We start from the raw sequence: 16,264 nt of genomic DNA, 5'->3' as shown, positions 1-16,264 counted from the left end.
TAATGTGCATTGTAATACATTATAGCTTATCGTAAATAATTATAACCAAATTTAAATTCATAGTGTAACAATGAATTGATAAGTGTTGTATGAACTGTGGTTACAATTATTCATGAGATTGTACGATGCATTAAAAGATGCATTACTAGGCATAATTAATTAATGCATTAAAACTACATTTATAATGCATTATTATACATAAATGCTTTAAGTAAAGTGTTAACAGAAGTCTCTCTCTTTTCATAAAAAATACAGTAAAAATATTAGGATTATGAAATACTGTATTATTAGAATTTACAGTTAGAATTTTTAAAATTAGTTTAGATTGTATAGTTCAAAAGTACAGCATTCATTTGAAACAAATCTTTTGTAATATTATAAATGTCTTTACTGTACCTTTTGATCAAATCAATGCATGTTTGCTGAATAAAAGTATTAATTTCTTTAAAAATAAAAATCTTACTGACCCCAAGCTTTTTTATTTTTATGTAATGTGGTGCCATGAGCAAAAAAAAAAAAAGGCCGATTTCAAACCAGTACTTCTGGGGGTTCCTGCACCAGCTGAGCAGCTGCCACTGAGATGAATGGAAATGCTAACGGATAGCCTTCTCCAGGTATTATAGACCTCCTTGGGGCAAATGCTCAGCAGGCCCATGCGTTAATCCATCTATGAGCGAGATATGCATGGAAAGAGTCAGACCCAGCACACTAGGCAGACAGCAGAAGAGGAAGTAACTTCCTGCAGTGGGAAAAGGCAAACAGAAAGACAAGATGAAAGACAAACAGAGACAGGACTGAGAAATGAAGAACAGGTCAGACGAGATGCTGGAGGGAGCGAACCGCCGGACCGTGGCATATGCAAACACAAATATACTGGAACATATAAAGAAGATTCTTACGTTGGTATAGGAAGAAGGTCACTAATATTGACCGCCTGTGTTTTGTGTTGCCATAGAAAGCAGGAAAAGGGGTCAAGGATGTTGACCGACAGGTGATGGAGTTTCTTTCTGCACTGAACAAAAGGTGCATTTTAATTCAGAAAGATGCAAGATGCAATTAAGTCTGACTGTATTTACGTGAAGAGGGTAGGAGAGGACAGTTTTTTTTAAAAGATTGAACGAGTGTGGAAAGGTCTGGCAACAGAAAGCCGCACAGTCCAGGAACAGAGTAGATGGAAAAGTGAGAGAGGGATTGGGGGGAGGGAGGGGCTGGGGAGAAGTGGGCGTGGATTGCATTCTGTTCAGCCTATCAGATCCAGACAGAGGCAGGCATTGAGAACTGGTGTAGGAGCGAGTGACAGGAGGAGAGAGAGAGAGAGAGAGAGAGGGAGAGAGAGAGAGAGAGAGAGAGAGAGGATAGTGGTGATAGTGTTGTCCTACTCTTAGTGACATCTCTCTGCCTGCTCGCCTGTAGCTCTCTTCCAAACACAGGGGGCGGATTCAAGACTGTCATCTGTCCATAACCCGGCCAGTGACGGAGAGGGAGGGATGTAGGAGGAGAGAGAGAGAGAGAGAGAGAGAGAGAGAGAGAGAGAGAGAGAGACGGGAGATGTATATTCTCAGTCCCTCGGCCCGTGGCAGAGAGCTCGGTCGCACCAGAATAGCGCAGGACGGTCCTGGTCCAAAGTCTGTTTCGGAGTGTGGGCCGGACAGCATGTCGGATTCCAAAGCCAAAGTCAACTCCAAAAAAGCCAGCATTCGGGCTGCTGTCATTCTGATCGGACTACTGCACAAGTCCAGACGGCAGAAGGAGAAAGAGAGGGACAAGGAGCGGTGGGTGAACTTTTCTTTTTCCCACCCTCTAGTTTGACCTGTGATTCAGATCTGGCTGTTGTTATTGGCCTGGGTGCTCTGCTTGACCTGCGTATTTGTATAAGGTTTCTGGCTATGTAGGTCGTTGTATGTACACTTTATACATTTATTGTCGTCCCAGAGTGTGTTGTAATTGGGTCAGTATATAGTAAAGGGCCCTTTTTTTGTGGCTCATTTGAGGATGTTCTCGTTTGCAACTTCCAAGCTTGTCTTTCTCCTCATATGCCCCAAAGTAAAAGATATTTCTTGTTCAAAGCTCAGGATGCTCAAGTTCTGAATTATGTGTCATTGAAAAATCTCAACTGTTTCTGATGGAGAAATAACATAACACACAAATAAGACAATTGTTGATATACAGTAAAAGTATATATCTATAAAATTAACATGGACTGCATTTTTGATCTTGAAAGAATGTAAAGAAAAATGTTTAATTTAATCACAAATTTGGCAAATCTTAGCTCCGTTTGAGGCGTTGTTTTACTGTTATTTATTTTTGTATTTTAAGTTTTCATTTTATTTTAGTAATTTCTTCATTTTTATTGTTTTTTTTTTAATTTTACTATTTAGGTTTAATTTATTTTTATTTCAATTTGAGTTTTTCAGTTAGTAAATTTAGTGTCATCTTTAGTTGGAAACATCTACATTTTTTTATTTTAATTAACAAAAATGCTTTAATTTTAAATAAGAGTTGAGAGTCTCCTCAAACAGTTGTTTGTTGGTTTTTGAGGTCTTTTTTAGAAGCAAAATCTGCCTTGCTCTCTATGTAATCTCATTGCTGTCTAAGGGAAACGGTTAAGAGAATAAGAAGATTGCATATGTATTTTCATATGCACTTTGTGTAACCGTCCATGTACAAAGAGTTCCAAGCAAATACAGCACTGTTAAACAAACAGAGAGTAAAGACAAAGAGAGAGAGAGAGAGAGAGAGAGAGAGAGCGGTTTTCACCAGTCTCTCCTGGACAGGGTCATCCAGGTCAGATTGTACAGTATGTGGAAGTAAATCTCTGAGGATGAGACCTTGAAACTATTTCTCTGCTATCATTTACTCCGCTTCTCCTGTGGCTGTCTGGTCAGTAGCTGTGTTGCATCAGCTGGCATCATCAATGCTAACAGTGGCACGAGTGTAAACTTTGTCTAATCATTCATTATAAACTGATTTGACTGCATACTAACACATGCCCAAACACACTCTTTTACGCAGGTGTCGTGGAACCACACAATACGATTTGTGTTCGTAGGCACAGTGTGTGCGGCTCCATTTGCATAGATCTCATCGATAACTGGCATGGTTACTGACATCACTGCGAGACGGCCCAGCTGGAGTCACCGCTTTTGTTCCCTCTTGATCAGTTCTGTCCTGTTCTTCAGCTCAGATGTGCAGAAGAGAGTCTATAAATCAAACAGGCTTTTCAGAGTGATAAGTGGGGCATATTTGTAAACGTTATTATGTGATTCACCTTGATGGAAGCCTGGAAGGTTATTGCTCCCTCTTGTTTTAATCGAAAGGTTGATTGGTGTAGTAATTGCGCTGTTTTATCTTAAAATTAAAGGTTTGGTACCAGATTCGAGTGCACTTCAGAGTGTAATTTGTTCTCAGATTAGAGTTGATAGACGTTCTTTGAGTAGGTAAAAAGATCTTTAAAAAGCATTTTCTTGATCAGTATTTTTGTATTGTTTGCCAATAAACATCACAGAGACTATCCCTTGAATCAGTTTATTTAATATATAATATTTAATCTTGCATTATTTATTATTAATAACTGTTAATCTAAAAAAATGCTAACACTTTAGTATTGGGACCAATTCTCACTATTAATTAGTCGCTTATTAGAATGCATTTTATTAACATATTTGTAGTATATTAGTACTTATAAAGCACATATACTGCATGACCATATTCTACATCCCTAATCCTACCTAACAACTACCTTACTAACTATTAATAAGCCACAAATTAGGAGTTTATTGAGGCAAAAGTCGTAGTTAAATGGTGATAAAAAATGGTGATAAAAATTTATTATTTAATTTATTTATTTTTTACCTCATTGGCAGATTTTTGGGGAATAAAACAAGTGTGAGTTTAATGCTTTATGCTATGTTCCAGTGGGTTAATGGATAATATATTATCCATAAAGCTAATTATTCATAAAAACTGTAAATTTACTTAGGCCTATGTACAGTATTTACTTATGTAAGATATACCTATTCAAATAAGATATAATATTTAATGTAATATAATATATTTAATTAATATAATATAACATAATCTTGAATTTTATAAAATGAAATAATTAAATTTGTAATAATATTTAATCTTGAATAATTTATTTATTTATTTTTTAGGCTTAAATGCTTAAAATGGCAGATTTTAAGCATTTAAGAACTTGTAGCATGCATAAATAAATAAATAAATAAATAACGTTTTTGCATACTTTTTTCAAGTGGGTTAAATTATTAAATGTTTTCGGAAAACATAATGCAATTTTGCTCCTCGAGTAAATTAATTTTATTCATTGTTAATTCTAAATAAATGAATAACGTTTTTGCATACTATTTTCAAGTGGGTTAAATTATAATATGTTTTCGGAAAACATAATGCAATTTTGCTCCTAAAGTAAATTTATTTTATTCATTGTTAACTCGTGATATTTTTACTGGAAAACAAGACAAAAAATACTTAAGGTAATATTTGCATGATTTTTGTTCTTTGCAGTCTCTCTACCAGCTTGAGTAGTTTGATTTCGGTTATTAATAATTCTTTATTTGACATGATGTTCCTCATCCATTTATCTTGGCAAGTGCTGTAAGATGAGAGCAGCAGCAAAAGCATTTCTTCATAAGTTCATTAAGCACCAAAGCAAATGTTTTTCTGGTTTCCCGTTTCATTCGCTGAAATCAAATTTTCTCCACCTTCATCACTCATTTCTCCCATGATCCTGTCTCCTGCAGCTCACAGGAACTGCCTTCACCTCCTGACTCATTCTGTTTCCATCACACTTTATTTTCCTTCAGCCTTTTTCACTTTTCTCCTTCACGTCGTTTCTTCACGTGTAATTTTTATCCCTATGAACCTCCGCTGTGCCCTCCCCCCATTACTTCCTCTTTGCTCAGTTGTTATGCCCCCCTCTCTCTTTCTGTTGTTGAGAAAGTGTTTTTGATTAGCAGCTGTGTGAAATTAAACTAAAGTAGGTCACCTTTTGCCCTCTGCCTCGCATATAAACATACAAAGACTCAAAGTCCTTTTGGTCAAAGGATAAGATTCCTAGCATAAGATTCCAGTTCAGTTCCTCATTCAGTACCACAGATGCATCAACAGTTTGTAACTGTAAGAGCGAGTCATTGCGAATACCTGGAAAAAACATGCGGCTCATTCATTCAGAAGAGGCCTTAAAACAGACCTGTGGCTGCCAGCACAATGGCAAAGCACACTCAGTGATATATACACAGTATGTCATAAAAACTCAGAGTAAAGGGCTCAAATGGCAGCACTTTGGCGTAGTGATGGATTATGATATAATCATGTTCCTTATCAGTCCTGCTAAATGGAAACATTAAATGGACAGAATATTGCTTCTGAAGCTCCTTGAACATTTTGTGATTTAGAGTCAATAACAAATAAGTGTGCCCATAATGAAGAAAAGAAAACTTTTATCCATCTAGATGAACTTTGTATTCATATTGTTCATTTGATTTTTAGTTTAATATTAATAACTCTAAATGTTGTGGTGTACCAAGTGAAAAAAAATAAACATTTTCTTGCATCTTGAATATGTGTTTGTGTCCAGATATTAATCATTATTTTCATAATAGTTGTTAAAGTTTATGATCAGTAATTTAGACTTTTTGTATCACATGACATTTTGCAACTTGAATATCCATGAAAGGTCTAATGAACTAATATTTGACTTATGAAATTATGCCAAAATACTAAATAAGGATATTTGTCTCTATTACCTTGCTATTTTTGACATTAAATCCTCAATGAGTCAAAATGAATTAATTCAGAAATATGCATGTAGTGTTGATCATAAACTGTATGTTGTATATTCAAGTCATTTTATGTGAGATTTGCATTGCTTTTAAAATATTTGTTTAATAAATTAATAAATCCAGGACATAAACAAGCATCATGTCAACCTCATAGTTGATTTGTGAGCAAAATCAAATCTTTTAGAATATGATCTGTCAGGTGACAGATGTGTTTGGCTCTAAGCTCAGAGTCAGAGAAAACAAGAGTGTGAAAACTGATATCAAATCAATCAAAATTCAATCAAAAAACATTTTTCCCAGCTTCGCTGTTGCCGTGGTTACTACATTTGACCTTTTATAGAGCGGTAGTGTAGTTGCCACTCATTATCAAAATAAAAATATCTCTTCTGGTGTGTGTGTGCATATATCGGTCCATTGAACTGTATCAGTAAGTGGAATAGATGAGGTGACCGTGTCTCTCTTAACAAGTGCTCCGAGACGGTTTCACTGACAGGTTGTATAGAGCCTATTTACAAAGCAGTTGAATTGAGGAGGGTATTTTTAGAAGTCACTTGTCCCCTTTCTAGCTCTCTCAAAACCCTGTGGCATCCTCTTTGTCTCCTGTTAGACTGTTGATTTAGTGATATGGACAAAGGATAAATGCATTTAAAAACCCCAGAGGAGCACAGGTTGCTTTAATAGAGGGAGTGATATCAAAAGCCCTGCTCAATGCCAGCATCTCACCGGCCCCCTTAAGGTCCCTGTGGTGGTCTGCTGAGACTCCTCCAGAGTCTAGGAGTTTGTTTAGGCAGAAGAGGGCTTCTTTAGGACTTTTTGGATGAAGTAAACCTTCAAAAATGAACAACTGTCCAATTTGTACAAGGGCAAATAAACACAAGCTGTTCTCAGAGTCATGCTGGAGGCAAAAACGTACTCCGACTGAAAACTGTCAAACGGGTGAAGGAAGGTATCGCTGATTTGAGAATGAATTTGGTTTATTCAGACAGTTGAAACGAGGGATTACGTATGAACAGGTTTGTTTTTTTGTACTCTTGACTCTATTGTTTTCTTATTTTGTTTTAGCATTATCTGCTTTGTAAAGTCAAAATCTAGAATCACTTACCAAAAAGTACCATGGTAATAATATTCATAATGGTATAGATGCCATTGTCACCTAAATATGATGATCCCACAGTGTGGGTCCCCATTTCTAAATTATAGCAACAGCTATTATAATTTCATGTAGGATTTACTTTGAAATCATTTTCACTCAGAAATACTATAGCTACACTGAAAAATGGCTTTGAAACAATTTTCTCTCTGAAATTGGTAGTCAGTTTTACAGATAATTACAAAGAAATGTCATTTAACACATTGAATTGTAAAATAGTACTTTCTTGTAAAACGTACTCCAGTAATCTTTGTTTTATGAAAATCATTTTTACAGTGTAGTAAATTTGACAAAATAATTATAAACGTCAAGTATGTACTGTGTATATGTATAATTATATATAAATATACACACATATTTAAGATATTAAATATATACATGTATGTGTGTGTGTATTTATATATATATACATATAAATACACACAGTACATCCATAGCCTATATATTATGTAAACACAAACTTTTATTTTGGATGTGATTAGTCACGATGAATTGATTTGACAGCACTATTATTTTATTTTAATTTTCCTCAGTATTAAATAGTAAATATGATCATAAGCAAGACTTTTTCATTTTTGACTGTGATGCCTAGATTGTTGTATAATCCTCAGAACTCCCTCTATTACAAAAGCTAAAAACTGCCTTTTAACCTTATTCTCTGGAAAAGGAATAAAAAATGTCCTGACTGCTTCACTGCTACTCTCGTCCTGCTGTGAGTTATTAGCCAGCGCTGCTGCTGTAGGATGTCAAGCCTCTGAGCAGTTGCCATAGTGGCCCGGCTAGTCTTGCTAATGTGTAATGGTGACTGAATGGCTTTATTAATTGAGTTATTGATTGTCTACAGACGGTGGGCAAAATCTCAGGTAGAGTAAAATGAAGAACAGGTGCAAAGAGTCAAAGGCCAACCGATTTCCTCTCAGAAAAAAAAATGCAAATTTGTAGAGCTTTATAATAGCCAGATGTGTATATTGCATCATTAAGTGATCATAGAACAGCTGTTTTTTGTTGTTGTTGGAACTAGCTATTGAACAGTATGTGCAGAAGAAATAAGTTTGAATTTGATCAAATAAAAATCTTAGCACAATACCTTATTCCTCTACTTTAATAGTTTGTTTACAGAAGTTAAGGAAAAAAGACCGAATGCTTTAATTGAGCCCTATTGAGCGACTTTTGCACGCCCTTCTAATTCTTGTTAGCACAGCAGGGACTAAAAGCAGAGAGGGTTTTAACAGCACTCAGTATCGATTGTTCCTTTTACATGTTAAAACGTTCCGTTTCAGCAGCAATTATTTCTTAATTAAATTTCCATATGGAGTTCATCAAAACTACCTTTGTACAAGTCATTTTCATTTGTGAGTGTGTTAATTATAATAAGTCTATGTGGTACACCGTGTTTGGGACCCTGCTTGCTGTTCACATTTCTCACTTTCTATAAATAGCCTCAACATATCATCATACAACAGGAAGCAGCACTGACCACTCCAACAGCTATCTGAGGAAAAAACATTATCCTTAAAAGACACTGGCATTGCTTCCCATAATCCCTTGCTGGAAGAAGAATGTTAAGTTAAGCTGACAAGCAGAGCTTTGACACTGTCATAATAATCGTGTAAGCATATAGATAATGTTTAAGCCGCAGACTCAGATGAGCATAATGTATCTGTAAAACAATAAACCTGACAGGAGTGTATTAAATTAGTTTATGCGAGCAGAACAAATACGCACTGCCATTGGTAGGTAACAATCTAATTTGCTGAATATTAAATTCATTACTGCAGTGATGTGGCTGAAGTTTGCCATTTGAATTTATCAAAGAGGGAATGATCAAGTTTATTATTGGTTTTCATGGGTCAAAAATAAAATTTATAATTAGGATTTAATTGTCAACCCTCTGGCAATATCTCCTTTCCTGTAGTCTGGTGTTCTCTCTTGTCCTATTTCATTTGTAAGTGATAATGTATAGTCAGCATATCACAAAATAAACTCCCAACAGGGTAAACAGCATCCAAGCTTTCCAAATAAATAATTGAATAAATAAACATTTTCATTTATTTTTTATTTTAATTTCAAATAATATTGCTGTGAGTTATTACTATTTGAATATATGTTAAAATGTAGTTTATTCCTGTGATGACAAAGCTGAATTTTCAGCAGCCATTATTCCAGTCTTCAGAGTCACATGATCTTTCAGAAATCATTCTCAAACGCTGATTTGGTGCTCAAGAAACATTTCATATTACTATCAATGTTGAAACAGTTGTGTTGTGTATTTTTTATTTTATTTATTATTATTTATTTATTTATTTATTTATTTTTTTAATTATTTTTTTCCCCGGAATTTTTTGATGAATAGAAAGTTCAAAAGAACAGCATTTTTTCAAATAGAAATCTTTTGGAACATTATAAATGTATTTACTGTCACATTTAATCAATTTAATGCAATAAATACTAGCATTATTTCTTTTAATAAATAAATAATGACCCTAAACTTTTGAGTTGAAATTATGTTGATGTGCGAAGAAAGACACCACAGAGTCACACGAGATCATATTTATTTAGGAAATTGGTCAAAATATTTCAACCAATCAGAATCAAGACAGCTGCGTTACAGTTCTCTACTTACATAATAAATACTCAGTCTGTATGTTGTCTTTTTCTCTTTGAAGTGTATTCAAAGCATGAGGCATGTTGCTGGAACATTAGATAATCATAATCACTGGGCAGATGTGATTAGTAATGAATCAGACCTAATTAAAGAGGCAGATATACAGCCTTGTGATGAAACTGTGGACTGGAAATGAAGGGAGACAGCATGTGCTGGATATCGCAGAGATATCGCATCTTCCCGCTTCTCCCTATGAGCTAATAAGATTCTAATGAAGCAATAACTGTGATTTACTGTGTTTGTAAATTGTGTTTCAGGGCTGCTGTAAGGCTTTATTCATAAGTAAACATCATAAACATACTCTGCAGTCGAGTTCCAGGAAAAAGTTTCATGTAGCTTTCTAATAATCCTATTTATAATGCTTCATCTTTCCATTGTGCACAGCACAGCAAACCTCTCAGCCTCTTTTCACATCCCTCATATAACAGAACAGATTTTGAGAAATTTAGCAATTTATCATTCACTTATCAATGGATCCTCTGCAGTGAATGGGTGCCGTCAAAATAAGAGTTCAAACAACTCATTCATTAAGGTGTTTTAACTTTAAACTGTCAATATAAGTAGTCAATAATCCATAATAATGCTTGCTTCAGATGGACTGGAGTCATGTTTATTACTTGTGGATTATTGAGATGTTTTTATCAGCTGTTTGGACTCTCATTCTGACGGCACCCATTCACTGCAGAGGATGCATTGGTGAGCAAGTGATGTAATGCTAAATTTCTCTAGATCTGTTCAGATTACATCCTAAGGGTGAGTACATTTTTTTTAGCATTTTATAAATGTTTGGGTAAACCGTTCCTTTAGGTTTTTTATCTTTTTTTTTTTTGTAATGTATATTTAAGAAGATTAGCAGTTGAAAAGCTTCCACTAATATGTATTGATTGAACGCTGAGCATTCAGTGGTCTTTGTAATGCTGTGTCTGTGGACCTGTCCATTCATGCTAAGTGAGAGTGATGTAGTCAGTGATGCAGTTACACCAGCAATGAGTGTCATTAGACGGTCAAAATGCTGATCAAACTCTCTTTAGCAAAACACATTACATTGGGTCTCTAAAGCCACAGAGGTTTTAGACTGCATATGATTGCAGCACATATGTATTAAAGTGCCCATATTAACAGGCAACAGCAATCACATTGCACGAAAAATGAAACACTAGTGAAAACACTTTTGAAACACTAGTGCTCAAAAGATTGGTGTCGGTAACATTTTTAAAATGTTTTTGAAATAGGTCTCTTAAGCTCACCAAAGCTGCATTTATTTGATAAAAAAATTGAAATAATATTAAAATTGAAAATAGCTGTTTTACATTTAAATATATTTTAAAACGTAATTTATTTCTGTAAATGCAACGCTGAATTTTGCATTCAGTCTTCAATGTCAAATTATCTTTCAGAAATCATCCTAATATACTGATTTGCTGCTCAATAAATATTTTTTATTATTATCAATGCTGAAAACAGTTGTCCTGCTTAATAGCATTGTGGAAACCATGATACATTTTTTTTTCAGAATTCTGAATTTGAGTTCATAATAAAATTTATATATATAAAATATATTATAAAATATATAATAAATTTATATATAATAAAATTCAAATAAAAATATTTATTTGAAATAAAAACCTTATTAACTAATATGTTTTTTCTTCCCAACACTTTTGATCAATTAATGCGTCCTTGCTCAATAGAAGTATTAATGTCTTTCAAACTTTTGAACTGTAGGGTGAGCAGTGAAAAAATACAGGTTATTTATTTATTTATTTAATTTAATTAGATTTTTTTTTTAGCAATTTCTAGTGATGTGATACCAGTGCTTATTTTTATTTTATTTTTATATTTTGGGGGGGGGGTTTGACTCAACACACTTGCCCTTATGGTTTCAGTATTTGTTTTCTAAATGTGTCTTGAATTTGTATGTTTTTTCATTTCATCACACAAAACAGTGTGGTCGACACCATGTTTGTCCAAGAAAAATGTTATTTAATGTATTCTTTAACGTAATCTTCTTTAACCATGCTTAGTTTTTTGCTTGATTTTTAAGTATGAGGAATGTCACCCAACCCATGTTGGCATCTGTCTAATTTGATGAATCTGTGCCAAAATACAGTAGACTTGGACCGACCTCACGACCTTTGACGTCAGCTTTACTGTTGTCCATCTGTTTGTGCTCTTGTCTTCAGACCTACAGCAGCAGCTGGCATTGTTCTGGTGACCCAGCTGGGAAAAAGGTGCAGTTGCAGTATAGAGGTGAATTTGAACATGACTGGTCGTTTTCAACAGTCGTGGTGTGATGGAGCATGTCCCCTCAAGCAGCTACAGTCATGGCTAGATGAAATAGATGTTTACTCAGTGTTTCCTATTAAGAATGGAAAGACTGGCAGCCAGATATGCACTCACATTTGGCTTTTGGGTCTAAGTGAACTGTTTCTGTGTGCTGGATATATTTCAGAAAGGAAAACAGGGAGTATGCGCATCAGCAAAGTACATTAACATTGACTTTGTCCCTCCACCTAATGTGATATTTTAGTAACGTCCAGGTCACCTATCCATGCTAAAACTCTCTAGAGAACAAAACAGAAAATTTGCTTTGTCACTGCATTAAAGTACTGGATGTTTTATTCATAATTTACAGTCAGGTCCTAAGAGATGATTAGTAAGATATTTGGTAACACTTCATTTTACTGTGTCCTTGTTACACACGTTACATGTACTTACTATTATAATTGCAATAAATGATGCATAATTACATTGTTTTTTAATGTATTTTTTATTGCATTTTTCATCTGATCAATATTACACATTTGCTTATTTGATTTGAAATACGGCGGAATCTTAAGTATTTCTTTTTTATTTGACATTTTTCAAATCCTTTAACTTAATTTATTTTCAAGTTAAAATAGGATTTTAAATACCAGATTTTCAATGTGGACCCCAGACCTTTGGACTAAATCTAGTTATGTCTCCACAGACAAACCTCTGCAACAAACGTCTCGGTTACGTATGTAACCCTCGTTAACTGAAGGAGGGAACGGAGATGTCACGTTGGTGACCGACGAATTGGGATCTCGCTTCGAGAGACCAATCTACTTCGAGTGTAAACTAAACGAGCCAATGCACATTGACATGCGATAATTGCATCCAGCTGCTGCTCGTCACGGTACGAGCATAAGTAGGCAGCAGGTGCAACGCATATTCAGGTTTTCGCTGAGGAGCCGAGCCGGGGACCCGGCCGCTCAGCGGTGGTACAGCGGCCGTGGCGACAGGACGTGATGTCTCCGTTCCCTCCTTCTGGGAACGAGGGTTACATATGTAACCGAGACGTTCCCTTTCAGTCGGTCACTTCGAGTCATGTCAGTGACCATCGAATTGGGATCCCTACCAAAGCGCCTATGCTGCCCCTTCCAGCGCCCCTAGTAAGCCACCTGATTCCCCCCGCGGCTACTGGGGTGGAAGATAGGACAGGGCTTACGTGGAGAGAGTCTATTACTGTTGTTCCTCTTTACCCATACAGTAAGACTATCGGATAACACTGGGAAAGCGTGCCCTTTCCAGGGACGCTGCGGAATCCACATCCTGCCCGCAGGGAGGTATCATGTGGAGATTACACTTACGGACTGGTGTCAAGGGCAGTACAACATATGGAATGTCTCTGAGGTGGCTCCGGCCCGGCTAGGAGGGAGTCAACACCGGCAGGGACGGCAGAGCGGACACATGGGATCACCGTGGGGATCACAACATATGGCACCTAGCCTAGCACAGGGGTTAACCAACAGGCAACTTTACGAGTGTTAGGCCTGGCGCCGGACACTCCGCCACGTCCGGCTAACGAGGGTGAAGGAGGAACTCCACAGTGGGGAACTGAACTGAAGAGCAGAATAAGCGCACCTATCCAGTCCGTAGAGGGGAATGGCGCAGCAAGCGAGACACCGAGCAATTCCTCTGGCCTCTGGCTACTCGAGGCGAATACACGAGAGGACACTGGCTCCACACAAAGGCTATAAAACCTAGTAAACGTGTTTGGTGTCGCCCATCCCGCAGCTCTACATATATCTGTCAGCGAGGCGCCTTGCGCCAATGCCCAGGAGGAAGCAACACTCCTTGTCGAGTGTGCTCTCAACCCCAGGGGGCAAGGCACGCCTTGGGATTGATACGCCAAGACGATGGCATCCACTATCCAGTGGGCCAACCTCTGCTTGGAGACAGCCTTCCCCTTCTGCTGGCCTCCATAACAGATGAAGAGCTGCTCTGAGGTCCTAAAGCTTTGCGTACGGTCCACATATATGCGTAAAGCGCGAACTGGACAGAGCAAAGCTAGGGCTGGGTCTGCCTCCTCCAAAGGCAGTGCTTGCAGGTTCACCACCTGATCCCTAAAAGGCGTGGTGGGAACCTTGGGCACATATCCGGGCCAGAGTCTCAGGATAACTTGAGAGTCAGGTGGCCCGAATTCCAGGCACGATTCATTGACGGAAAATGCATGCAGGTCCCCTACCTTCTTCATGGAAGCCAGCGCAGTTAAGAGCACAGTCTTTATTGACAGAGTTCTCAGCTCTGCAGACTGCAACAGCTCAAAAGGGGCCCACTGCAATGCCATAAGCACCAGAGGGAGATCCCAGAAGGGTACGGGGTTCGGGCGAGGAGGATTCAGTCTCCTTGCACCCCTCAGGAACCTGATGATCAGGGCGTGCTTCCCCAGAGACTCACCATCAACAGGATCATGGTGTGCGGCAATATACACTTTTAGAGTGGAGGGAGACAGCCTTCGCTCCAACCCCTCCTGGAGGAAGGAAAGCACAGCTCTGACCGGGCATGTCCAGGGGTTTTCCCGGTGAGAAGAACACCATTCAACGAACAGGTTCCACTTCAAAAAATAGGCACGCCTCGTAGAGGGTGCTCTTGCCGAAGTGATGGTGTCTACCACCGCCTGGGGTAGATCACCTAGGACCTCCGCGTTGCGTCTAGGGACCACACGTCGAGGTTCCACAGATCTGGACGCGGGTGCCAGAGAGTGCCCCGTCTCTGAGACGGTAGATCTTTCCTCAGAGGAATGCACCAGGGAGGCACTGTCACGAGGAATATTAGTTCTGGGAACCAAGTCCGGTTGGGCCAGTAATGCGCAACTAGCAGGACCTGCTCCTCGTCCTCCCTGACTTTGCACAACGTCTGTGCAAGTAGGCTCACTGGGGGAAATGCATATTTGCGTAGGCCTTGGAGCCAGCTGTGCACCAGTGCATCCGTGCCAAGGTTCCCCCGGTCAGGGAATAGAACAGCTGGCAATGGGACGTGTCTGGAGAGGCAAACAGGTCTACCTGTGCGGCTCCGAAGTGTCTCCATTTCAGTTGGACCACCCGAGGATGGAATCTCCATTCTCCCGGAAGTGCAGGCCGTCGTGAAAGCTCGTCGGCTGCACGATTGAGCAGGCCTGGGATGCAAATGGCACAAAGCGACCTCAGATACTTCTGACTCCATAAGAGGAGATGGCGGGCGAGTTGCGACATACGACGGGAGCGTAGACCACCTTGGATGTTGATGTACGCAACAGTCGCAGTGTTGTCTGTACCAGAACGTGCTTGCCTCGTAGCAGCATTTTGAAGCAGCCCAGCGCAAGACGTACTGTAAGCAACTCGAGGCAATTGATATGCCAATGCAGATGGGGGCCCGCCCACAACCCCGACTCTGCATGCCCGTTGTATGTGGAACCCCAGCCCGTAGTGGAGGCATCTGTGAACACAACAGCATACAGGTTGGACAGCTGTACTAGGGGAACTCCTGCCCGAAGAAATGCAGGGTCCGACCATGGGCTGAAAGCTTGGCGACAGGCCAGAGTGATCGTCACTCGGTGCGTGCCGTGTTGCCACGCCCATCTCAGGACTCGGTTGTGAAGCCAATGCTGAAGAGACCTCATATAAAGCAATCCAAGCGGCGTTACTGCGACTGCAGATGCCGTATGCCCCAGGAGCCTCTGAGACAGTTTCAGTAGGGCCGGCGTCCTGCCCTTTCAAGCAGTTCAGCATTGACCGAACACGTTCCTCTGTGAGGCGTGCCGTCTGGTTGACCGAGTCCAACTCCATACCAAGTAAAGAGATCCTCTGCACTGGAGAGAGTTTGCTCTTTTCCCAGTTGACTTGAAGTCCCAACTGGCTGAGGTGACTGAGCACCATGTCCCTGTGTTCGCACAACTGCTCCCATGACTGAGCCAAAATTAGCCAGTCGTCGATATGGTTGAGAATGCGAAAGCCCTGTTCTCTCATGGGAACAAGGGCCGCGTCTGCCACCTTCATAAAGACGCGGGGTGACAGGGACAACCCGAAGGGCAGTACTTTGTACTGATATGCCCGCCCCTCGAACGCGAAGCAAAGAAACAGCCTGTGCCGAGGGATAATCGAGATGTGAAAGTGCGCGTCCTTCAGGTCGATCGCTGCAAACCAATCTTGGGGACGGATGCATTCGAAAATGCGTTTCTGCGTCAACATTTTGAACGGCAGCTTGTGAAAGGCCCGGTTCAAAACTCGCAGGTCCAAGATTGGTCATAACCCACCTCCTTTCTTGGGTACAATGAAGTATGGGCTATAAAACCCCGACCTCATATCGGCTGGAGGGACCGGCTCTATCGCGTCCTTCGCCAGTAGGACTGCGATCTCTGCACGC

At 39.2% G+C, this 16,264-nt stretch overlaps 1 protein-coding gene across 3 annotated transcripts in view; it reads left to right on the top strand.

Moving 5' to 3' along the window:
• Nucleotides 1–1,530: 1,530 nt before the first annotated feature.
• Nucleotides 1,531–16,264, top strand: part of LOC107666198 (rap1 GTPase-activating protein 2-like) — a 45,214-nt gene continuing 30,480 nt past the window's right edge. For all 3 annotated transcript variants that reach the window (XM_016457399.1, XM_016457398.1, XM_016457397.1), the window contains exon 1: nt 1,531–1,772. In XM_016457399.1, coding sequence (XP_016312885.1) covers nt 1,549–1,772 — 224 coding nt within the window. In that variant the 5' untranslated portion in view covers nt 1,531–1,548. The remainder of the gene's footprint in view (nt 1,773–16,264) is intronic.

Source organism: Sinocyclocheilus anshuiensis, unplaced genomic scaffold, assembly GCF_001515605.1.
Source record: "Sinocyclocheilus anshuiensis isolate Anshui unplaced genomic scaffold, SAMN03320099.WGS_v1.1 scaffold984, whole genome shotgun sequence".
NCBI lineage: Eukaryota > Metazoa > Chordata > Actinopteri > Cypriniformes > Cyprinidae > Sinocyclocheilus > Sinocyclocheilus anshuiensis.
This window is presented reverse-complemented; position numbering and strand designations above follow the sequence as displayed.